Below are 26,488 nucleotides of genomic sequence, written 5' to 3'. Positions count from 1 at the left end.
GCCACCAGAATGCTGTAGTTGCCGCTGCCGGCACCGTCGTGTCCGTTGGTGCCATCACAGGTGTGACACTCTCACGGGACCTCAAGTCAATTCGGTCTAGGTCAGTGTTGGCCTTACTGGTCCAGTCTTGCCATTGGTTGGACCATCGGCCCGGTTTCACATACCAGGCCTGGTTTGACCACCTTTTGGGTCTCAGTCTCCGTTTTGGTTCTCAGACCCAATTTTCGATCTAAGATCCAATTTTCAATTTCAATTACTCATTAGGGCAATTGTCTTACTTGAAAATTAATTTTAAAAAAATATCATATTTATTTTAATTAATTTAATTTCACTTTATCAAAATTAATTTTCTCACAAGTCATTTAAAATTTATAAAGCCCCATAACCCGGCCTAGAAGTTTAGACTGAATCCCAGAGGTTACATTGATAACCAAAGTGATCTGAAACAATTTTACAAAACGTGTTGTTAAAATCTTATTTGAACACAGTTATTAAAAGCGAACCAAACCATTTTAGCCCTTTTAGGATTCAAAATAGAAAACTCAAGTCACATTGAAAGCGTTCAGAAATAAAGTACCAAAGTTTATAGAATTCAAAACAAAACTATTTACGAAAATTCCAAATTAGATTGTACCACAATCTTTATAGAGGTTTACTGTTCAAACACATATCACAAATTTATAAATTTGAAAAGTCATTTTATTAGTTCGGCTTAAAAAAAATCAATCTGAGACTTCCGGCATGCCAAGTCCAGCTACAGAAAACGAGGGTACCTGCAAAGGAATAAACTAAGGGGGTGAGCTACATGAGCTTAGTGTGAGTTCGAAAATGATAGATAAATGCACACCAAAATGTCACAATAGAAAAAAATAAAACTCAATAGAAATCTGATATATGAAGTCTTCACAAACAAATCAAACGTATCAGTACTAAAACACATTGATTTATAAATAGTTAGTCTCGCAATCTGACAGAAAGATAGAATGCGGAATGAATGCAACAAGTAATAGAAACCCACCAACCAGCTAAACACCTTTCTGCCCCCTAATCACACCCCAAAAAGAGCTAATTAAGCTCATCCAATCATGCACATCACATAAGACCTCGAAAGGCCCATCCAACCCTACACACCAAGTATGTGGACTAAGCCACTCAAATGTTAATATGCAACTGAGCTGACATATATGCTTTGCGATAAACCGCTGTACAGATATGTTGCAGTTGAAACTGTCAAAACAGATCAGACTCCCTTCTCTTCGCAACCAAACCCAAAAAGATTAATGCAAATGCAAAATGCACACCATTTGAAGACAGACTTATAGAAGCAGAGTACGGAATTAGAAATGCACATATTCAAATACCCAGAATCAAAATCAGATATAACATAACATCAATTAACATTCAACTGAATCGCTTAATTAGAGCTATGATTGCGGATAACATATAAGACCAGGTCGAAAAAAAGTCTCGACCACCCTTACAAAGACCTAACCAAGGGTCAGAACACATAGAATCATAATCAGATAAAAAAAACACAGTACAAAATTTGGCGACATAAGGCCACACGGTCGTGTGCCCCTGCCGTATGGAAGTGCCTAGACCATGTGGGGTTTACACACTCATATGAAGGCCACATATGCCCATGTAAAGGCTACACACACTTGTGTTGAGGGGACACACGCCCTTATGAGTAGCCCATGTAACTCACTGTCCAAAAGTGCTAAAAATTAAGAGCAAAGGAGACACAGTCGTGTGGAGATCTCACACGTCCATGTGGGGACACATGTTCGTATGGCCAAGCCTTATGAAACTAAAAATCATCAGAAACCCTAAATTTCCAATTGTACATGGCCGTGCGGACTACTTGTGTGGGGCACACGCTCGTGTGGCCACCCATGTGGGGTAAACGCCCGTATGGCCATTCGTGTGGTCATGAAACCACATCAAAACATCCTAAAAAACACGTAATTCACCACCAAACAAACCTTCAATTGCTTAAACTCAAAAACATACCAGAAATTACAGAAATTCCCATGATTCATAACAATTCAAAGCCAAAACAACACTTCGAACAGTCAATTTTGAAAATACACAAAATTATTGAATTTTCGCAGAACCCAAGCAACAATTCGATAAAGGAATCAAAGAGTTTCTCAACACACAACTGGTTTCGTAAACCAAATCCTCCGAATAGATCGGACGTTACCACCTACCTGATTGAAATCTCAATTCCATAAATAACTAATCTAAGAACTCGACTAATTTAATTTAAAAGTCACAGAAAGACATACCAAAAGATGACACTTACCCGGTTCAAACTCCTATTAGATGGAAATGTGAGGCAATGACATGTGAAATCAAAAAGAAAATAAAAAGAACAAACTACAACAATTCCCAAAAGAAAACCACCAAGAAAAATGAAAAGGAAAATAAATAGAAGATAAAAAAAAATGTGATAGAGTGGGAGAAAAGAACGTGTTTAACCACTGAACTAATAATAAAATAATAAAATAATAAAATTGTCAATGCAGAAGGACGTGAGTTCGAGTACTATAAAACGCATTATCTCCGAGTGCGTACAATCTAATTTTGTATTTTCATAAGTAGTTTTGTTTTGATTAATAGAAACTTCAAAACTTTATTTCCGAGTGCAGAAACAAACATAATTGTCCAAGCTAGTCACTGACCCTACCTACAAATCTCAAAACCTCTAACCCCAAATCCAGGAATGTTACAGAATTTCCAAATTATTAAAAAAAAATTCTTTAATCAAATTCTCTAGTTGAACAATTCTCACGATCGCCTAATTTAATTCCACATCAAAAAAATTGACTCAATTAAATTATTTCCAAACTTGTAGAATTTCCTTATGATTTAAATGCAGTCTAATCGAACTTTTGTTGAGCTAATGTGTAACACCCTAAAATTTTAAGAATTTAATTGTGAGAATCTGTAGTTCTGGTATCACTGCTTTTGTGTTTAAGGTTTAGAGTTCGAGTTGCGTTGTTAAAAGTTTTGTTATTATAAAAGCAACCCTTAATTATGCATTACATATTTGAGTTTAATTCAGTGTGAATTTGTGTTAAGAATGAGCTTACTGGTTCACTGGTTTAGTGTTTGTATTCTGTAAGGTCATGTGCTTGAGTTTCAGAGAAAACGAAAAGGAATATTTTTTTGTCAAATGCTAGAAACCTACTTGGAAGTTAGAAATTTAATTAATACTAGTTCTTCTATTCTTTAGTTTTTATTCCCTTTTCTTCTTTGTCACTTTTGTTCTTCTTCTTCATTATTTTTCTTTTCTTTTATTTTTGCTAATTGTAGTCGTGAGGGATATGAGATTAACTAAAATTTTGTTGGTAATCATTGGTCAAAAAGCTATCGAGTAAGTAATTGTCAATTTGAAAGTTTCCGCAATTTTCTTTTATTTTTGTAACTTGCTTTGAATTTTGTATTTCGTGAGTTGCGAGAATCTATAATAAACGCTCTTTTGTTTCCCCAATAGGCAAGAATATTGGCAATAAGGAATAGCAACATGAAATTTTTTGTGATTGTCGTTGAAGTTTCGGTAAGTTTGGGTCCATTGAAAGTTTTGTGTCGAAACTTTCGACATAGGCATTATGTGCTTAATCAGGAAATTCTGTTGATTAAATGGCTGAATTGTATAACTCAATGATTATTTTAGGCTTCGAGTATCTTTTGCGTTGTTGTTACTTTGAATTCTCTTCAGGTGCATGCCGAAAACCTTAATTTTTGCAAGTTTCGATCGCCAGAAATTATGGCTGTTGACACCATACTGCCAGGTACACAAGCGTGTGTCTAAGCCGTGTGAGCCACACGGCTGTGTAGCAGGCCGTGTGGGTGGCCTTGTAACTCACTATTCATCAATTTGGAGCCACAAGGGCAAGGCACACGGGTGTGTGTCCAGGCCGTATGTGACAATATTAGTGCAGGGTAGGGACACGAGCGTGTGTCTAGGCCGTGTAACTCACTATTTTTGACTTAGAACAATACGAACGAGCACATGAGCGTGTGCCCAAACAGTGTGAGTCACACGGGCAAGGACACGGCCGTGTGTTCAAGCCGTGTAACTCTTTGATTTATGCTTTAAAACAAAAAAGAGCAATGACATGGGCTTGTGCCCAGGCTATGTGAACCACACGGGCAAGGACACGGGCATGTGTCCAAGCCGTATGGCGTATATAAAAGGGCCCAAAAATAGTTTTTGAGGTCATAAATGTTACTTAAGACTGATATTGATTCCCCCATGGTATGAATGATTTGAATTAACTGAATGTGAATTCTCTGATACCTTGTGACATATGCATGAATTCTATACCTGTATGTGCATTGTGATACTTAGTCTGATATTAAACTATGCTATCTACTTGTGGAATAATTTAGAATAACTGAATACATATTGTGGATATTAGTTCTCTGTACATGGATGGGTTGGGATATTATGAAAAAGGAAGTGATATGTTCTAAATTAGTAGCTAAGCCACCATATATATAATTCTGATCCTGGCGCTTCGTCATAATACAATTTAGCAGCTAAGTTGTGTTTTTGTAAACGTGTCAGACAAACATTCTATAGTATATAGGGTTGGTTGGGTATTGAACGCTCTTAATGGTGTGTTAGGATGGTCGAAGATGGTGCGTAGCTGATGGAGGTTAAGAATATCTACATCTGACTCTGATCTATTCTGTATATGAAACTGAAATTGTTTCTGCATTTGAAATTAATCTATCTTGGATCTGAACTAGAAATATTTCCATTATCAGATCGAATCTTTGATTATGAACACTGTTTGGTAAATGTGTTTTTGTAAACAAACTTCTTTATGCACTGAGTTCACAACTTACTTTATTGTTAGTTGGATTTCAGGTGGTTCTCAGTTTTGAACGGGTTGGCACCGCGGAAGCTCGTCAAGCTTTTATCTTTCATTTAAATACAACTTTAGGAATTTCGGTAAACTATGATAGTATGGATTTTGGATGATTATATACTTAACTAATCTTTGTGATGAATATTATGCGATGTATGGTTTAGTATTATTGTGTTATATGTATGGTATTTGAGTATCGATAATGTGACTCTTTAAACTTAGATTGGACATCTAGGCCGGGTTTAAGGTGTTATATTTAGTGGTATCAGAGCTAAATTTGTCAACACTCGGAATGTGTTTGGGCTTATAATGTATGAGAAAAATAGTTTGGTGATAACTTAGTATCTGAGTTAATATGGAAAAACTAAAACTTAGTGAATGACAGAGCCTTCGACGCTAACCCTGTAAGTATTTCTGTAATGTTATAAAGATTGTAATACGTAAACTATTATTTGGTTAAATGTTTTAATGTGAACTGTTGAAATCTTCCTGTTGGATGTCTGAAATGATCTATGCACTCTGACATTATAGCTAGATTGCCATAATGAGTTCGTGAGGTAGTCGTGGACGTGGTGTTCGATGCCGAGGAGGAGTTTGAGTAGAGTCATCCTTTATGGGTAGTATGCCCAATCTAAAGACTAACGAGACAATTGGTACTCCCATTACTGAGATAGAGTCTTAGACTCCGATGGCTGGGAACGACGCACTGTCTCAAACAATGATTAGAGCACTGGAGAGGGTCGCAGGGACCCATTCAGGATCGAGAGGTTGAGGGTCGTTTACTGAACGACTCTGATCGAATAGGGCTAAATTGTTCAAGGGCTTCATAGGAGTCGCTCCTACTATTGATGAATATTAGCTCAAATCTATCGAATATATTATAACCGATCTTGACTGTACTCTCAATCAAAAAATTAAGGGACATTGTGTTTCTACTCCAAGATGAAGCCTATCAGTGGTGGCTGACAGTTGCATAAGGTACTTAGCCTGAATAGGTTAACTGAGATTATTTTAAGAATGTCTTCCAGTGTAAGTACGTGGGGGCGAGTTATGTTGAGGCTCGCCGATGCGAGTTTATGAGCTTAATTGAGGGTGATCAGCTGATGGCGGAATATGAAACTGAGTTTCTGCGACTAAGTAGGTATGCCTGGGCTTTGGTAGCGTGAGGTTTAAGAAATGATCTGCAAGTTCTGATAGCTCTTCAGAGGGAGCGGGTTTTTACAATTCTGGTTGACAAAGCAAAGATAGTGGAAGAAGTGAGGAGCACTGAATGCAAACGGCATGACCGCGAGAGGGATCAGCATAAGATTAAGAGGGATTTGGATCCCTCTGGTTCTGGTTAGCACCTTAAGAAGCGGGAAAGGTTTAAACGACCCCCGAGGTTTGAGACACCAGCTGTAGTGATTGAAATTCAAGTGTGTAGTGATTGTGGGAAAAGCTATCCGGGCGAGTGCTGAATGAAGTTAGGAGCGTGCCTTTGTTGGAGGTCAATGGAGCATCGAGTTAAAGATTGCCCTCGTCGACCAGATCAGGTGCCTACTGCGGCACAAGCTTCGACTTCAAGTTCTGTTCAACCTCTGAGAATGGTTCAGCAACCACCTAGAGGTCGCAATACTAGTAGAGGTGGTAATAGTTCGGGGAGAAGACAGAGGGCATCGGATAGAGGTGCAGGTCAAACTGAGACTCGTCAATCAATACTAGTTTATCCGGTGAGACGCTAGTAAGATAGCGATGATGCTGATGTCATTGCATGTACCTTATTTATTCATTCTGTTCTGTACTATGCTCTCATTGATATTGGCTCTACTCACTCGTACATAACTAGTATTGTTTCTACAAACCTGGGTTTAACTACTGAAAATACTGCTAGATAATTTTTTGTGATTAGTCCTTTGGGTCAGTCAATTCGAGTTGATAGAGTTTACAGGCGGCTACCCCTAGAGCTCCAGGGTATGATATTTCTAGCTGACCTGATGGAATTACCCTTTAATGAGTTTGATTTGATTCTAGGAATTGACTGGCTTGTAGAACATCAGTTCAGTTTTGATTATGCAACTAAAAGAGTTACTTTGAAAACGGATGAGAATGATGAGGTGGTAATGGTTGGTGAGTATGGAGATTACTTCTTTAATGTAATCTCTGCTCTTGTAGCAGATAAGTTAGTCTGAAAGAGGTACGAGGCATACCTTGCCTATGTTTCCAATTCTGTTCCTACAAAACTTACTGTGGGAGATATTCACACTGTGATGGAATTCTCGGACATATTTCCCGAGAAATTACCTGGAGTCCCTCCGAATAGAGAGGTAGAGTTTGGAATTGAACTACTACCAGGTACTACTTCTATGTTCATTGTACCCTACCGCATGGCACCGAAAGAGCTGACTGAGTTGAAAGTGCAGCTTCAGGAACTTTTTGGTAAGGGATTCATTCGATCGAATTTGTCTCCATAGAGGGTACCGGTGTTATTTGTTAAGAAGAAAGATGGGTCGATGAGGATGTGCATAGATTATCGACAATTAAACAAGTTGACAATCGAGAATAAGTACCCGTTACTGAGGATTGACAACTTGTTCGACTAGTTTCGAGGAGCGTCTATCTTCTCCAAAATTAATATGCTTTCCGGTTACTATCAGCTCAAAGTCAATGAGACTAATATGTACAAAATCGCCTTCAAAACTCGTTACGAACATTACGAGTTCCTAGTGATGCATTTTTGTTTGACGAATGCTCCGGTGTTGTTAATGGATTTAATGAATCGGGTGTTCCAACCATACTTAGATCAATTTGTAGTGGTTTTCATCGATGACATCCTAATTTACTCCAAAATTGAAATTGATCATGATCATCACCTTCGTATTGTACTTTATGTACTTCGAGAAAAATAATTGTATGCCAAGTTCAGTAAGTACAAGTTTTGGTTATAGGAAGTCACTTTTCTGGGTCATGTGGTAACTGTGGAATGGATCTGAGTCGATCCCAAGAAAATAGAAGCTATAGTTGAGTGAAGCAACCGAAAAATGTAGCCAAGCTTTGTAGTTTTTTGGGTTTAGTCGATTATTATCGATGGTTCGTTGAAAGATTTTCTCTGATTGCGTCACCCATAACGAAGCTGCTATGTAAGAATGCTCCATTTGTATGGTCAGAGGTACAGCATACTAGTTTCGATAAGTTCAAGTCTGAAATCAAGTTAGGAATTTGTGGTGAACAGTGATACATCACATGTCGAGTTAGGATGTGTGTTTATGAAAGACAGTAAGATGGTCACTTACGCTTTGCAGCAGCTTAAGACACATGAAGGTAACTACCCTTTGTACGATCTTGAGCTGGCTGCAGTTGTATTTGCTCTAAAGATCTAGAGACACTATTTGCATGATAAAAAATATATCATTTATACTGATCACAAGAGTCTTAAATATTTGTTAACTCAAAAAGAATTAAATCTTTGGCAGCACAGATGGGTTAAATTACTTAAAGATTATGATTGCACGATAGGGTACCATCCGAGTAAGGCTAATGTAGTAGCTGATGCCCTTAGTCGTATAACAATGACTGATCTGAGAGCAATGTTAGCTCGTCTGAGTTTGGTTGAGGATGGGGGGTTGTTAGCAGAATTACAGGTTAAACCGATTTGGATGGAGCAAATTCAAGCTAAACAGTTGAACGATGAGTCCTTAGTTCAACGATTGCAATATGTTGGTTTGAACAAAACATTCAATTTTAGCTTGAATAGCGACAATGTGTTGTGCTTAAAAGGTCAGATTTGTGTACCTAATGATAAAGAGTTGAGGCACTCGATTCTGCAAGAGGTGCAGAGTAGTCCCTATGCTATGCATACTAGTGGGAACAAAATGTATCGGGACCTCTGAGAACTCTATTGGTGGCCTAGATTTAAATGGGAGATAGTTGCTTTTGCATCCCACTATCTGACGTGTCAAAAGGTTAAGGATGAACATCAGTTGCCCTCCGAATTACTTTAACCAGTTAAGATTTCGCAATGGAAATGGGAGCGGATAACGATGGATTTTGTTAGTGGGTTGCCTTTAACCCCCACTAAGAAAGATTTAGTTTGGGTCATTATTGATCGGTTGACCAAATCAACCCACTTCATTACTATTCGAATAGATTACTCCCTACAAAAGTTAGCTAAACCATATATTGCGAAAATTGTGATACTATACGGGGTTCTAGTCTCAAGTACCTCTGATAGAGACCCACGATTCACATCTTGATTCTAAAAGAAACTTCAAGAAGCCTTAGGCACACGACTTAATTTCAGTACTGCGTACCACCTTCAAACCGAAGGACAGTCTGAGCGAGTCATTCAGATCCTGGAAGATATGCTTCGGAGTTGTGTGATAGATCTCCGGGGTAGTTGGGAGGAGTATCTACTGTTGGCTGAGTTTGCATATAATAACAACTTCCAGTCTAGTACTCAAATGGCACCCTACGAGGCCTTGTAAGGTCGCAAGTGTCGTACTCTGTTATGTTGGGCAGAATTAAGCGAACGTCGAATATTGGGTCTTGAGCTGGTTTCTAAAACTAAGAGTACTGTAAAAGTGATTCGTAATCGCCTGGAAGCAGCATTTGTCTGACAGAAGTCTTATGCGGATTTAAAAAGAAAAGGATATTGAGTTTTCTATAGGTGATCAAGTGTTTCTAAAGGTATCACTGTAGAAAAAGGTTCTTCAATGAGGTTCTTTGGACCTTACCACATTTTGAAGCGTGTCAGACCTGTTGCATATCAGTTAGAATTACCGTCAGAATTAGAATAAATTTACAACGTGTTTCATGTCTCGATGTTGAGACGGTATTGATTTGATCCGTCGCATATTGTCCTTGTCGACAAGATCGAGTTGCGACTGAATCTAACATTTAAGGAGGAACTGGTCCAGATCTTGGAGCATGATGTTAAATTATTGAGGAATAAAACTGTTCCTTTAGTAAAAGTTCTGTGGCAGAACCATGGTACTGAGGAGGCCATGTGGGAACTTGAAGAATAAATTTGACAGCTGTGTCCGTATTTGTTTGAGTTAGGTAAATTTCGAGGCTGAATTTTTTTAGGGGAGAGAGTTATAACGCCCCAAAATTTTAAAAATTTATTTGTGAGAATCTACAGTAATTAAATTCTAGTATCTCTAGTTCTATGCTTTGTTTTTGTGTTTAAAGTTTGGAGTTCGAGTTGCATCATTAAAAGTTTTATTATTTTAAAAGCAACTTTTAATCATGCATTACATATTTAAGTTCCATTCAGTGTGAATTTGTGTTAAGAATGAGCCTACTAGTTCACTGGTTTAGTGTCTATATTCTGTAAGGTCCTGTGCTCCAGTTTCGGAGAGAACGAAAAGGAATATTTTTTGTCAAATGCTAGAAACCTTCTTGGAAGTTAGAAATTTCATTAACGTTAATTCCTTTTTTCTTTAGTTTTTATTCCCTTTTCTTCTTCGTCACTTCTGTTCTTTTTTTGTTCTTTTTCGTTTCTTTTATTGTCTCTAATCGTAGTCGTGAGGGATATGGGATTAACTGAAATTTTGTTATTAGTCGTTGATCAGAAGGTTATCGAGTAAGTAACTTTCAATGTGAGGATTTTTGTAATTTTCTTTCATTTTAGTAACTTGTTTTGAATTAGGTATTTTATGAGTTGTGAGAATCTCTAGTAAACGATCATTTGTTTCCCTAATAGGCGAGAATATTGGCAGTAAGGAATAGCAACACGATAGTTTCCGTTATTGTCGCTGAAGTTCCGATAAGTTTGGGTCCGTTGAAGGTTTCTTGTCGAAACTTTTGACATAGGCATTATGTGCGTAATCATGAAATTCTGTTGATTGAATGGCTAAATTGTGTAACTAAATGATTGTTTTAGGCTTTGAGGATCTTTTGTGTTGTTGTTACTTCGAAATCTCTTTAGGTGCGTACCGAAAACCTTAATTTTTACAAATTTCAATCGCCGAAAAATGATGGCTGTTGATGCCACATGGCTAGGTACACGAGCGTGTGTCTAGGCCGTGTAACTCGCTGTTCATCAATTTAGAGCCACACGGGCAAGGCACACGGGCGTATGTCCAGGACGTGTGTGACAATATTAGTACAGGGTTCACATTGGCAAGGGACACGAACGTGTGTCTAGGCCGTGTAACTCACTATTTGTGACTTAGGACAACACGAGCAAGTACATGGGCGTATGCCCAGGCCATGTGAGTCACACGGACAAGGACACAGTCGTGTGTCCAGGCCGTGTAACTCTTTGATTTATGCTTTAAAACCACATGAGCAAGGACATGGGCGTGTAAACCACACGGACATGTGTTTAGGCCATGTAGCATATATAAAAGGGCCCGAAAATTATTTTTGAGGCCGTAAATGTTACTTAAGGCTAATATTAACATCCCCATGGTATGAATGGTCTGAATTGACTGAATGAGAATTCTCTAATACCTTGTGACATATGCATGAATTTTAACCTGTATGTACACTGTGATACTTAGTTTAATTTTAAACTGTGATATCTACTTGTGGAACAATTTAGAATAACTGAATACATATTGTGGATATTGGTTTTCTGCACATGCATGGGTTAGGATATTATAAAGAAGGAAGTGAACTGTTCTAAATTAGTGGCTAAGCCACCATATGTATAATTCTGATCCCAGCACTTCGTCGCATAACGATTTAGCAGCTAAGTTGCGGTTTTGTAAATGTGTCAAACAGACACTCTATGGTGTGTAGGGTTGGTTGGGAATTGAACGCCCTTAACGGTGTGTTGGGATGGCCAAAGATGGTGTGTAGCGAATAGGGGTTAGGAATATATGCACCTGACTCTGATCTGTTCTATATATGAAACTAAAATTGTTTCTGCATCTGAAATTAATCTGTCTTGGATCTGAACTAGAAATGTTTCTGTTATCAGATCGGATCTTTAAATACGAAACTGTTTGGTAAATTGTTTATGTGAATAAACTTTTTTATGTACTGAGTTCACAACTCATTTTATTGTTGGTTTGATTTTAAGTGGTTCTCAGTCTTGAATGGGTCGGCACCACGGAAGCTCAGTCAAGCTTTTATCTTTCATTTAAATATTATTTTAGAAATTTCGGTAAACTATGATAGTATGACTTTTGGATGATTATATACTTAACTAATCTTTGTGATGAATATTATGAGATGTACGGTTCAGTATTATTGTGTTATATGTGTGGTATTTGAGTATTGATAATGTGACTCTTTAAACTTGGATTGGACGTCTAGGTCGGGCTTAGGATGTTACATAGCGGAGGGACCAATAGAACTTATACTATTATGCTCTAATAATTGTCATTATGTCCAGAAACATCGTTCCGATAATTCGCAATTACTTAATCATGGAGTCAGTCTACAAGAAGTACCATAATTGAAAACTCCTTATTATATACCCTTTACGAAAGCAATTCATCCAACTTCTTTGTCCAATGACCTTGTCATGTGTGTGTTACCCTCATATGATATCCTTGATTCCTTTGAGAATTTCTATGAGCATCAAAAATAAAAATGGAAGTTAAGATCTTAGAGAGTATGTTCATTAACTTAGAAGCAAGAAACTAGTAGATAGAAGTAAAGAAAAATAAATGGAAAATAAAGGGTAGTGATTAAGTTGATAAAGAAATGGAAGAGAAGCAAAAGAGAAGAAATTCTAAAGAGGTAAGTTTTCAAATTAATCTTACTTGTATTTCAATGGGTTGAGTTAAATATATGGGGAATGAAAAGTATAATATGTGTATTTTAATTTATATATTAGAGATAGAAAGTATAGATGAAGTATGAGATGAAGAGGCACCCAATTTTCAAGTGAGCGAGTGAGTGAATATGATTTATAATTATAACAAGTATTAAGTTAAAGAAATGAATATGTTATCAATATATAAATATAAGTGATTAATTTGGACATTAACTAATATTATAATAAATATATGTGATCATATGAAAGTTAGTGCAAAAGAACCATGAGAAAGAAAATGTTTCTACTAAAATAGTTTTAGACAACACAAGTAACTAAATTTTGAAAATTCACCAAAAATTGTAGAAACCAAATTAGAGGTTAAATAAAATATAAAATTAAATCCTATTGAGTCTATTTTTTTTTTACAGAAGAAATGGTGTAAGTAAATGATTTGTAGATTGTGATATATAATAATTTTCGGGAGACAATGTCAGAATAATTTTGGGTTGCCCTATTCTAACTTTGAAAAATCATTATAAATTGTACGAAATATTTTAGGATATCAAATTTATATGAATAAAATCTTATATGTGTCTATTTTCGAGGAAAATAAACGGAAAATTAATATGAAACTTTTTTTGAAAGTTAATAATTTTTAGTCAAGAAGGATCAGAGCTGCCTAGCAGTAGAACATTGGAGGATTAAAAGAATAAACTGTATTAATTGACGAATGTAGGAATTCTAAAATTCTTATGGTACAAATATTGTTGAGTCTAATTTCAAAAACAAAAAGTGGATTTTAATTTTAAATTTTGTAGATCAATATATATATAATTTTGTGACTGCTATTCTAGTTGACAGTCTTGCTAAAAATGTGTAATTAGTGAAACATAATTAATGTTGCATATAAGCATGCTATACTAGAAGTTATAAATACTGTATAAATATATATGCATTTATAGGATGTCGAATAGAGAGGAAGAGGAAGAAAAATAATAGAATAGCGTAATATTAAAAAGCTATTATAAATAATGAAATTGTTAATATACAAGAGAAATGTAAATGAATTGATAAGACATTAAGTGAATAATTATTTTATGATGATTTAATGGAATTATTTGTAAAATTTTAATAGTTGTGTTTTTCTTATAAATTTATTGAGAATTATATGGTGTTGAAATATGGAAATAGATAAATGTGAATCATATGAATGATACATTAGTTGATTGATTTGGAATATGTAAATTGAACAAGACTTAGGTGGTAAAAACTTGAAGTACGAAAAAAATGGACATAACAGGGTGCATGTCGCGATGTCAAACGTACCACGTCGCAACGAGCTCAAGTCAGTGAGTGTCATCGTAATGAGGAACCCCTCCGTCGTGTCGACAACTCGGGGTTTTGAAAAACTTTGTAATTTAATCCTGATTCAATTATAAACTGTTACGAGTGCCATTGAAAATTCGAATTGAGTTAAGATTTTAAATTATATTGTAAACGATATTTAGTCTTAGTAGTGCGATTAAAATGATTAAATTAATTGAATTTAACAGAAGTTGTTTCGGCAACGAATGTAACATTCTAGTGCTTGGTCTTGGCGAGCGGGTCGGGTATTGGGGTGTTACAAAATATATATGGATTACTAAAAAATGATTGAAAGAATGATTTTATGTTTTTGAGCAGTTTTAAAGATCAAAAATGAAAAAAAAAATCATTCGATCATAGTGAACAAGTTGAGTTTTGAAATATTGAATATATTTTATTGTAAATTTTACTAGGGGTAAAATCGTCATAATTTTACTGAGGGTAAAATTGGGATGAGAAAATTATTTAATTGAAAAATTAATGTTTGTTTTGGAAAATAGGAAAATATGTATTGGGTTGGATTAAATTATAAAGTGTTGGGTTAAAAATTTAGAAAGCACATATAATTGGACACAATGCAATGAGAGACTCGAATCCCCATCATAATACATATAAGGGGAAACACATCCTATTAGCCCCTCTACCTCTCCTAGTTGGGCTAGGAAGTTATTTTTTTTCTATTTGAAATAAACTTCTACAATTTAACAAGGGTTCTACCTTCTCTCCCTATAAATAGATGACATCGGTAGAGCTATTTATACAATTTTAAGCAATTGTTACTTTGTCGAAAAATAGAAAGGATTTATTCTCAAATATTAAATATATTTTTCTAGAATAACAATTCTACCGGTTTCTACTAAAGAAGAGAGAATTTTCATTTTTACCCCAAAGATAAAAGAAAACTTTTCTAGTTTTGTGTTTTGATTCAATTGGTTCGAGCCCATACTTAAAACAGTTTGTGGTACGATAATAATAGAGAAGATCGTTTAGTTGAAATTTGGAAAACCTCAAGGATCCACTTATCTGAAAACACATGTATGATTTCGATTCAAGGTTTAATGCTATAAATATCACAAACTAGGTCAATTTCAAAATTTAAATTTTTTATTGTGCAAGAAAGCCGTTTTTAAACCGTATTTTTTCCAACAGTTAACATTTCCACCAGGACTTGTCATCATGGACTAAGATTTTAAGTCCACGAACAAAATTGGTCCTTTCTAATTTATCATTGCTCTGTATTGAACTTTAAAGTCCATCATCTTGAAGCTTCAACTCTTCTTCTCAAAATTTCTTCGTGATAAAGTCTTGAACAAATGAGTTGATTTTTGACTTCAACTGCTTGAATTGGATCTCGTGATTAAGCCTTGAGGTAGTGTAAGCCCATCACATCCATAGGCCTAAAATTGGGTCTTGAGACTCACATCAAGTGGACTTAAAGCACCAAAGCTTCCATTGAATTCATCCATAAACATTTTTAAACATATATTCCTATGTACATGCCAAAAGCTAATGCCAAAAATTTAGATTAATACTCTCTTCCAATCTTGATATGTGATAAGATGAGTAGAGATCAACCTTCCCTTTAAAGCTTCAAAACAAGCCCTCACCTACACGTTTGAAAAGAAAGCGTTAAGCTGATCACGTGAGCTTAGTAAGCATATCAAGAATTTAACTTTGCATTTGAAATTAATTCATTACACATACACATATACTAACATATATTTACATAACTATAATGAATCACTATCATCATACACAAATTTGTTTCAATAATAACTATAGTAAGGTACCAATTCAACAAGTTACAAGCTATATACCAATGTCATTTTGAAGTTCACTTACCTTTCAATTCTATTGTCCAATTGTAGACTTAATTGAACATATAGGATATGTGTAAATGTCGATAATTTGCATCGAAGTGCCACTATCATTTGCATGGGTGTGCGGATGTCACTTTGCACCGAAGTGTCACTAGCACCTACGCCGTAGTGTTATTTTCACTTACACCGTAGTGCCATTATCACTTTTGTGCATAGAAATTTTTTCTAATGGCATGCCATTTGTATCTTACTAGTTCTCATTTTGTTTAATTGGGCATTTAAACTATACAATTCATTTACATTTTCTCAACAAATAAAACAATTCAACCTTTACGATATTTTACAATTTAGTCTTTATCCATATAGAATCAACAATCATCAATTTTTCACTTGACATCTATTTTATCAACAATCATCATCTATTTCACCTATCTAAATTTTACGCTCTCTGCAATTTAATCCATTTCACCAGTTTCACTATACATACACTTTTCAATTCATAATAAGAATACAATTTCTCATTCAAAATAAATTCCATAAAACAAATTATAATTTTCATATACAAATAAATCCCATGTATAATACTAAACCAATTTACCCAATTTTTCATTTAAAGTTTAATTAAATAAGTAAAATTCTTAATATACTTACAACAAAATGTTTAGAATGAATCCTTCCTTTTTCCTTCACTCCTCTGTTATTTCTTTGCCATTGTCACCAATTTGATGTTCACTCCTCTTCTCCTACTCTTCATTTATACAACACATATACAATATTCAATATCAAAATAAAAATCACATAATATTTCCATGCATTTGATGAGATAAACATGAAGTCCTATAAGAAAACTTATCATTTTTACCTTAACCTTTATCGAAATCCTTAACTTTTCTTTACTTTTGTTTCTCTTACAAAATGAATATTAGCTACCTTTACAAGAAAATAAGCTTACAATGGAGTTCTTCTATTGATTTCACTTAAAATCTATGGTGGAAATTTGAAAGTTAAAGCTTAAAGGAGGTGAAAATGGTAAGAGAGATTAAATTGAAAGAAAATGAAAATATGAAATAAAAAGGGAGATAAGAGACAGACATGGGAAAGAAGGGGGAAAATATGACAAAAGTTAAACTTTTTCTCTTCTTTCTTCTGGTACATCTTTCCTTACAAAATATTTATTCATCTTTTTTTTTAATAATATTTAATTAATAAAAATCAAATTGGTTCCTATTCACTCCCATTCTCATCCATTCCTTTTTCGTACTTTCATTGTAAATTACTGTTCAAGGCCTTCCCCTTTTTACCATGCATTAAATTCAATCATTTCTTATTTCTAATTGTTACATTATTACCTAAAACTTCTCACCTTTTACATTTTAGTCCATTTCTTAAATTAATTTCCCTAAATTCAAAAGTCTTTTTAATTTCTTATAATATCTAACTATCTTTTTACACTAATAATAATTACTATTTTATCTACTTCAAAAATTCTAACACGTGTCAACCTTGAATTGACATGTTCTCATTTCGAGGGTATCGGGATGCTATAATTTTATATATTATTATTTCTTGTCAACAATCATTTTTTTATTTTTATATATTCTTTAAATTTATTATTATATTTTTAAAAATATTTATGTATTTTATATATTTATTTTAAAATTTTAAAATTAGGATCAAATTGAGACCATTTGTTAATTTTGAGGGTTAATTTTTAAAATTATGACTAAATCGATTTAATTTGTAAAAGTTAAATTTATTATTATACTAACTTTTTAATTGCTATGTCACCCTCTTGTTAGTGCAATTAATAGAAATGGACCAAAAAAATAATCTTGATTAGTTGGGTGACCAATGTAAAAAATTCATAGTTGGGTGACAAAAAAGAAACAAATCTATAGTTGAGAGATCCAAAAAGAAAATGACCCATACCTGTGATGTAGTTTAACCACAGAGATAATTAGCGAACCAAATTTTATGTTAGGTGGAAGGCCCAATCATAAACTGAAAAGCCCAAAATCAAATCTTCAAATCCAACCAACAATTTAAAGGGCTAAATGAAAGACAAAATAATTACTTCAACAATTTAAAAGGGCTGAAACTAACAAGTAGACTTGTCATACGCTATCCAGCTTTGTATAAGATTTTTTTTTTAGGGTATAATTCAATTTAAATTATTAATTAATATTTGAATTATTTTAGGTGGAATAGAAAAACCTCACAAGCGAACCAACAGATGGTTAGAAGAATTGAAGTTACTATTGTTGGAAGGTTTTACTTGAATACCATATTTGACTCGAACAATATTAAATTCAGACCGTAAAACAGATGCGTAGTGGTTATGCAGAAGAAAAAGAAGCTCTACAAGTAAATTTAAGATTTTGTTACGTATCTTTTTTATTTTTTATTTTTTATTTTTATTTATGTAAGAACACAAGACGATATCCTAAATTTACTTATGAAACTTACTATGTATATAACAATTGCATTAATATTTTTATTATAATATATATAGATGTTAATATAAATAATTTTTTATTTTTAATATTTTAAGGAATAATTTTTTAGATTAATTTATTGAATTTAAGTCACGATTTGGCTGAGACCTTGAATATGTCTATAAACTAAACAATAGAGCTAAGTTCAATTTTCCAAGAAAAAAGGCTTCTTATTAAGAGAGCGTAGAGGATTCTTTAGATTTGGATAACATTGCCGCTCATTTGTATAAAGGCTTTCCTACTTATGTTGGTGTGGATGTTACTCCACATATTGCACTTAGTTTTATAGATTGAAACTGCCTTGGCCTCTTAGACAAAAAGACTGTTGTGTTGTTGGTTTTTAATGTTGCTAATAGTTTCTTATGCTATATCTTCTGCTACTCATATTCCTGTTTTTGATGCTATAGACATGTTTGTAGGGATGCAACACATGAGGGAGAGAGTTCTTTTTTCTTTGGACTATTTTTGATAATAAAAAAAAAAAAAGAAGAAAGGAGATGGTGTTGTAGTTGTATGCTTGGACATTTTATTAGTTTGATTTTGAGATAATTTTTTATTATGCATCAACATAGTGGTAGTTTTGATTATACTTTAATGTGATATTTATGCTTGATAACTCTGATGATGCATCTAAAAATGACTTCTTATTGGACTTAGTGCTAAATGCTAGTTTCTTGGTATGAGATATTTAGCATATTTGTGGCAAAATTTTGTCTGAAAAGATTGTTGGAACATTGATAGGGTTACTTGCATTGTTACACAACATGACATATAACAATGCACAATGATAGCATGTTTATTTTAAGAGTATGAAACAAATACTAGGATTTACTTGTAAAAATGAACTAAATACATGAAATGTATTCTTAAAATCCATATAAAGTGGGTTTTTACTTTCCTTAAATGAGGTAATCATGATACTTTTAATTGAAGGATTGGGAGGTGATTAAGTGATTTGGATATTGATAAAATCATGCATTTATTTGGAGGATATGCTGTAGATATTTTGGAGATATGTGTGGTTAATTTTACTTGCCTATAAAAGAAAAGTTATGTCGTTTGTGTTGAAAGGGGTGAAGAAAGTTAAAATCAGCTCATGGCAGGACCATTTTACAGTACACTTGACATTTTGTTAGTATATTTTATAGCCTTCTATAAAAGGTTGAATGAAGAATGAATGCATACAAATTGTACGACTTTGACGTTACAATTTTCGATAGTGAATTTAGATAAAAGTTTAGCTGTATTGAGAAATTTGTAACATACAAATCCGGTCTAGATGTTACTGTTGAATATGAAGAAATTATATTAATTTATTTAAAATATAAAAAAACTCAGAATTTGAAATTTAATTAAAAAAATTTATGTGATTCAAAAATATTATTTTTGAATACTCTTACATGTTATTCAGAAAAACACACTCGCAGAATTTATTTATTTTACAGAAAAGCACTTAATTTGACACTTAATTTTGCAGCGGAAATCTTCAGAGTTTTAGTTTTGAAAACTGATTTCTAATTTGGCACTTCGTACGATTTTGTAGTTTTACGTTAAAAATACCAAAAATCAATGAACATAACAAAAACAAACAAAAAAATAAAATCTAAAAACAGATTTACAGTCCAAAAGTCCAGAAAAGTTAACGTAAATCATCGTATTTAATTAACATGTAAACTATAAAAATAGTCATTTTTGTTTGCCTCAGATTACATTTTAGTTATTTATGTTTGAAATATTCCGTTTTAATCACTTATGTTATCATTTTGTTACAAAGTGGTCACTCTATCGTTAAACTCCGTTACCTCCCTAACGGCAGGCCTATGTGGCAATCCAAATGGGTTTTAAATACCAACTTGGATGTCCAATTGTTGGGATGAAAATAGGTTTTTAATTAAATAAATTTAATTTGGACTGCCACATAGGATCATCATTAGGGAGGTCAAAGAGCTTAACGGTACAGTGAGCACTTTGTAACAAGACTAAAATGTAACATTTAAAACATAAGTGACTAAAATGTAATCTAAGACAAGGAAAAATGACTATTTTTGTAGTTTACTCTTAATTAATTGAGAAAACAATCCAAGCTCCCGCACGCCGTCTAGTCCTAAACTTGTTGATTACCTGAGAAGTCAGAAAAATTGGGTGAGCTTACAAGCTCAGTGTGTAACACAACCCAAACAAACAAAATAGATACAAATGCAAGTACAGATTTAGTTCCAAAGGCAGATACAAATGTAGATACAGATTTAGTTACAGATGTAGATACAAACTCAGATACAAATGCTGACACAAATGCGGATACAGATGCAAACACTGATTCAGATACAATTACAGACACAAATCCTACCCTCATCCGCTACACACCATATCCGTCCCACCAATACACACCAAATAGGACTACAAGAGTCCATTCGACCCCATACACTTATAAGTGAGCGTATGTCACTTTTTAGAATAGCGCAGTCAAGCTGTCAGAAATATTGCGGTAATCTGCCATAATCAAATATATGTGGTCAGGCCACCAGATTAGATATGTAGTTAATAACACAAAATAAGTCATCCCAGGTTGCCCAGAAACGATGACCCACCACCCTGGCTTGCCCGACAACAATGTCGTACTAATATCAGTATGCAGTTAAATTCCTAGAACACTTTTTCTATCACATCATTATCCCACCCCTAACGTACATGTCAAAACATATTACATACTAACCAATATCAAATGTACGTATGCTTTACATACTTTTCACATCATATCATGCTAACAAAATTATCAGATTACTGATCACATACGAAGGTCTCATTTTAATCATGCTAACAATTGATACACATACATAATGCATATCATATACAGTATAAAAATATCATATTTCATGTTTTAGAGTCATATTTATACAGTACGAACCCTATAAAGTGGCTGAATTCGAATTGCTCATCAAATATAGCCATAGGTAAAATTTTTAGAAAATGGGCCTACACGGCCTAACTGGCCCAACCCAGCCTGTGTGGCCTATACGATCTGGCACACGGCTGTGTGGCCTCGACAACCAATTTTTCAGCTTCACGTTGCTTAGTGTTTTTCAAGTTTTTTGATACACACCTGGTCATTTTTCAACACCAACACAACAACAGCAATATAATACTTAAATGACACCCAAAAACAATCAATCACACAACCTTACTCTTGAAATCAATTGGTTAATAACGAACATATTCCACAACACTATTGTAGGGCCCAATTTTAGTCCGTGGCCCAATAAACAACAACCTAAGATACAAAGCCCATTTACAATCCAAATACCACCCCACTAAACCACCCCACTAACTCCATCACTCCACTTGCCTGCAAAAAGAAAGAGGAATTAGTTGTAAAATTTGGCTATAAAAGCTATTCAAAACTATTGTAAAGGGGGTGCTGGTTTTTGGAGAAAAAAAAAAGAAATTAATCAAAAATCAAAGCGAAAGAGGTTTTTTTCGTCTATTCTAGTTTTAAGTTCTTTGTTTATTTTATTTTATCTTTCAATTTTATTTTGTTTTTTTTACATACGAAAGTAAAAATAAAGGGGAAGAAGCTTACCCATTTTGAAATTGCCGAAAAAAAGATTTTTTTTTTAGGTCCGGCCGCCTTGTACGATGGCGCCGACGATGGTGCGTAGAGTTCCGGTGACCAGAGTAAATTCGGACCGGTGTTTTAGAAGGGAGGGGAGAGTGTTATTTTTAATATTATTATTATTATTATTATTATTATTATTATTATTATTATTATTATTATTATTATTATTATTATTCTATATACTATTACTGTTTTTTTTTATTATTATTAGTAGTAACGTAATGGTGTTTTTATTAATTTATTATTATTTTCACCTTTTATTACTATTATTATTAACCTATTATTATTATTTTTATTAATATAGTATTATCTTCTTTTATTTTATTATCATTATTAACATATCATTTCTATTTTTATCATTAATATATTATCATGCTTATTAATATTCCATTTTCTACTTTATTACTGTATTAATACCAAACTAATCAATTTATATTATTATTATTATTATTATTATTATTATTATTATTATTATTATTACATTTTTCCTTTTTGTATTTATTTATTCATTTTAATTTCTTTTTCTTTTTGCAAATCTCTATTTTATTTATTTATTTCAGATTTTTACATAATATCTATTCCCAACTCTTATACAAATTATTTATTTTAAATGTACTTATTGTATATTTTGAACTTTTCTTCATGTGATTTATTTCACTTTTTTATATATGTATATACATTACTTATTTTAGATTTTGTCATAGATTATTTTTAAAAAAATCATTTTGTATATTATTGATTTTGATTCTTTTCTCACATTATTGTTTTGAATTCATTTATTATCATTTTCAAATTGTTTTTACCCTCTATTTCGATTTGCTTTGTTCTTAATTTATTATATATGTCTTTTAATTCATTTGTCTTTGATTATCATGTTAGTTTGTAAATAATGTATATTAGGTGACCATCACAAATTGTTTTATTAGCACATTCGATCTTATTTACGTGGCAATTGCATTCACATATCTTGGTTTCAAAGTAAAAAATACACCTCTTGCACTTGATATTATTATTCAAAAGTTTTAAAAAATAAGGCAATATTTCGACTTTGGAAATTCGAGAAATCGTGCCCGAACGTGCTGGGTTTCGAATTTACTGTTTGACCAAATAACCGAATATCCTTTTTAAAATTCAATGCATGAATTTTAGAAATCATGAGATGATCTTGGTTTCGAGGGTTTGAATTGTTGTATCCTAACGTACTGGATGTGATATTTTATTCCTTCGGAACAAGAGAATCTTAGCATCCAATTCGAGTATATTCAAACACTTTTAAATGAGATTGTATTTTTAAAATCATTTCAAATTTTCGACATTAGGACATTAATTAATCGATTAGGTACCAATTTTGGGCCTTGCGAGGGTGCCAATCCTTTCTTGTATGTAATCGACTCCCGAACTCGTTTTCTTGACTTTCGTAGGGCAAAATTAATATTTTAAATCAAAACATTTTATTAGGTGATCCGATCACACCTAAGCAAAAAAGATTGGTGGCGACTCCATATTTTATTTCAAAGTCAATTCCCGTTTTTCAAAATTAAAAATGGTTTCGAAAACTATCTTAAATAAACACCAACTAACCCTAAAAAAAGAGCAAAAAACTCACTTACCCTTGAGAAAAATAGTAGCCAAACGAATTCCTTAGTTCACCGGAGGATTAATTGTTACTAAATCTTCACCTAAACGAGATTTCACATGGTTAAAACTATAGTCACAACGAAAAAATCATAACTCAAAACATGATAGTCCCCATAACCAAATAAAAAACTTAAATTCACAACCTTACCGCACACGACAGACAATGATATAAAAGGAAATATTGATACAGAAAATCTCAAAAGCAAAGAACAGTGTAACAAAAAAAGAGGAACAACAGGAGGAAGTCTTGTGAAAACAAATTGAATCGAAAAGAAAAGGGAATAAACCAAAATTGGAACTTACAGTAAGGAACAAAACAAACATGAGAGTGGAGAGGGAAGAGTGAGAATGAATGAACAGTTTTAGGGAGAAAATTTTAGAGGATAATGCCAAAACATATTTTTAAAACAAAAATAAAATAAAAACTTATTTATCCAAACCCTATCAGATTTCCATAATTTGTTTTTTAATTCAAATTATGAGCACATGCCCTACACAAAAAGAGAACAACAAAAATGTTATTTATGCCAGATGATCAAGGATAGGGATTAGGACAAAAATAATAAAAATTCAATGGAAGGATTCAAAACCTAGAACCTCACACACATAAGCACAACACCTATCCACTGAACTAGATCACTACACTTAACATAATTTTCACAATCTTAACTCAAAATTAGGACGTAACCACTCTTGGTTTTACTAACCCAATTTCTACTAACTCGATTTTTGGGATGTGACAAAATTTCTATAGTAAATTCACTACCTAACAAGACCCTATAGATGTAAATTTGATAATCAAATTACATAAACAATCTTGTGCTTCTTCTATTTTCTTTATCTATTGTTCTTTCTATTGTCATAATTCACTACTACAACATCAATTATAAAATCCATGAGACTATAAGTTAGACATTTTCACAATCTAAATCTAAATCTTTAAATTTATGTTCCCTAACATAGTATATTATTGTTTTTCCTTTTCCTTTTCTCTTGGTTTAACCATTATGTCCACCCATCATAAGTCTTAGTATTATTTTTTAATATTATGATTTGTCACACCCCAAAAATATATAGTTAAGAGTCAAAATTAAGTAAGAAATGAATTGTATTCTTAATGGTTAAGTGTTAATGTCTTTTCCTAGAGATCCTGGGTTTAAGCCCCTCCTTCCCCTTTCAATTTCTTATTTGGAAACATGGTATAATTGCAGGTGCCACCCATAGGGTTTACAAACTCAAGTTATTTAATCATTCTTTTCCTATTTTGATTGGGATTGCCTCTTTTCAAAATTCTAGTGAAATTACTCCCCACCTTCTTTTTCTTTTCTTTTCCTCTTCTTGCACTATATTTTTCATCATTGGGTTGTTGATTCTTTTACTTTCTCAAATCAAATCATTCCACTTTCAATCATTTTCTATTCAAGTTTAGAATTTCCATCAATAGTATCTGTAATCTTTGCCAAAAACCGGTAAGTACACTTAGTCTCAATGGTTAGATTTCGTATTTTCGTTGTACAGATATTCTACATAAATCTTTTGTTCGATTAGTCAATCTTTTTTAAATCTTGCCCAAATCTTGAAATCGATTGTTAATTGTGTGTATTTATCATTGAAGGATTGAATCTAGGTGAATCAGATCAGAATCGATCCTGAGAAACATCAATTGGACCCGTGGTGAAAGATGTGTGTCTTTTCTAAGTGAGTCGATACTGATAATGTGTAGTTTTGGGGCCACACAGTCTCCCACATGGGTGGACCACACGACTATGTGTACATGTAAATTTTAGGGTAGTTCATGAACCACATGGCCTCAGCCTATTAAATGGCCTGTCACATGGCTGTGTCCTTATTATAAGGCAATTTATCGTTTTTCATGCAGCATCAGGCTGTTACATGATTGTGTACCCTTTCTCACACAATATCAACCTTCCACACGGTCGTTGGCCTTTGTTTTGCAATTTTTCCTAGAAATTTTTTAATTGTTTAGTTTAGTCCTTGTATAATCCCTAAATTATTTTTAGAGTTTTTATTCATTCAATTGAGTTCCTGATATTATGTATTTTTTGGAATATGTGATTTAATGACTAAATTACTACTGTTATAATGTATGATATGAAATTGTTAAATGCCTACTGTCACGATATTTCTGATAAATTGTTACTGTTGTTATTGCTCCTACCCCGCTAAGTACATTTTAAGCATGTCTACTACTAATGTTGTACTAAATACATGTTAAGCATGCCTACTGTATCCACGTTGTTTTGTTACAAGCATGTCATATTGTATTGCATGAGGCAGGACAATATGAACGGAGGAAGTACTGGTAGTTTAATAATCTACAAACGCTGGTAGTTCATCCACAACTTACTGGTAGTTTATCTGCAAACTTTTTATCTAAAAATAATGATGGTTTACCCACAATTTTTACTAGTAGTTTATCTGAAAATAATGGTGGTTTACCCACAATTTTTACTGGAAATTTATCTGCAAATTATTGGTGGTTTATCCACAATAGGGATGTATGAGTTCTGGGGAACTCTTACTGTGGTGTGTAGTGGAGTTGGGTAGGATCTTTTCTAATAATCTGAAATTTCATTTTCATTCATAAAGTAGGTACAAGCAAACTGAAAATTCTGAAATGCTATACCGATGTGACGTATTGAACTGAAAAGCTAATATTTTGTAAGCCATGTTCTCTATATTGTTGTACGATTGTGATTTTATCTAAGAGCTATTATTTTGTATGCCTTTACTATTTTACATTGATTTACTTGTGTTTATACTAACACTAAGCTCTTTAAGCTCACCCCTCTTATTTCAATCATCATAGATAACCCGCAAGATTAGGATGTGGATTCGACATTTGAGAGTCTCAACTTAGATTAAATTCTGTTAAAAGTATTTAGACTTGTTTATTATAATTTCTAATATTTGGGACTATAATGTTTTATATAAATTGTAACATGATATTTAAATTTTGG

The 26,488-nt window shown here is 33.2% G+C and overlaps 1 protein-coding gene across 1 annotated transcript; it reads left to right on the top strand.

Annotated features, from left to right (window-relative positions):
- The first annotated feature begins 7,132 nt into the window (after positions 1 to 7,132).
- On the top strand, positions 7,133 to 8,752 carry LOC108451647 (uncharacterized). Its single transcript, XM_017749312.1, has 3 exons — positions 7,133 to 7,301; positions 8,118 to 8,221; positions 8,336 to 8,752. Exons 1-3 carry the CDS (start codon positions 7,133 to 7,135, stop codon positions 8,750 to 8,752), a joined length of 690 nt encoding a protein of 229 aa, XP_017604801.1.
- The last annotated feature ends 17,736 nt before the right edge of the window (positions 8,753 to 26,488 follow it).

The sequence above is a fragment of the Gossypium arboreum genome, chromosome 4 (genome assembly GCF_025698485.1).
Source record: "Gossypium arboreum isolate Shixiya-1 chromosome 4, ASM2569848v2, whole genome shotgun sequence".
Classification (NCBI taxonomy): Eukaryota; Viridiplantae; Streptophyta; class Magnoliopsida; order Malvales; family Malvaceae; genus Gossypium; species Gossypium arboreum.
This window is presented reverse-complemented; position numbering and strand designations above follow the sequence as displayed.

Bases quoted from the DNA above. Each gene is read 5' to 3' on its own strand.
- LOC108451647 (XM_017749312.1), top strand. From the start codon at position 7,133: ATGGAATTCTCGGACATATTTCCCGAGAAATTACCTGGAGTCCCTCCG. The intron at 7,302-8,117 runs GTAAGGGATTCA...ATGTCGAGTTAG, and splicing joins GCAGCTTCAGGAACTTTTTG to GATGTGTGTTTATGAAAGAC. The intron at 8,222-8,335 runs GTATTTGCTCTA...AATCTTTGGCAG, and splicing joins ATCTTGAGCTGGCTGCAGTT to CACAGATGGGTTAAATTACT.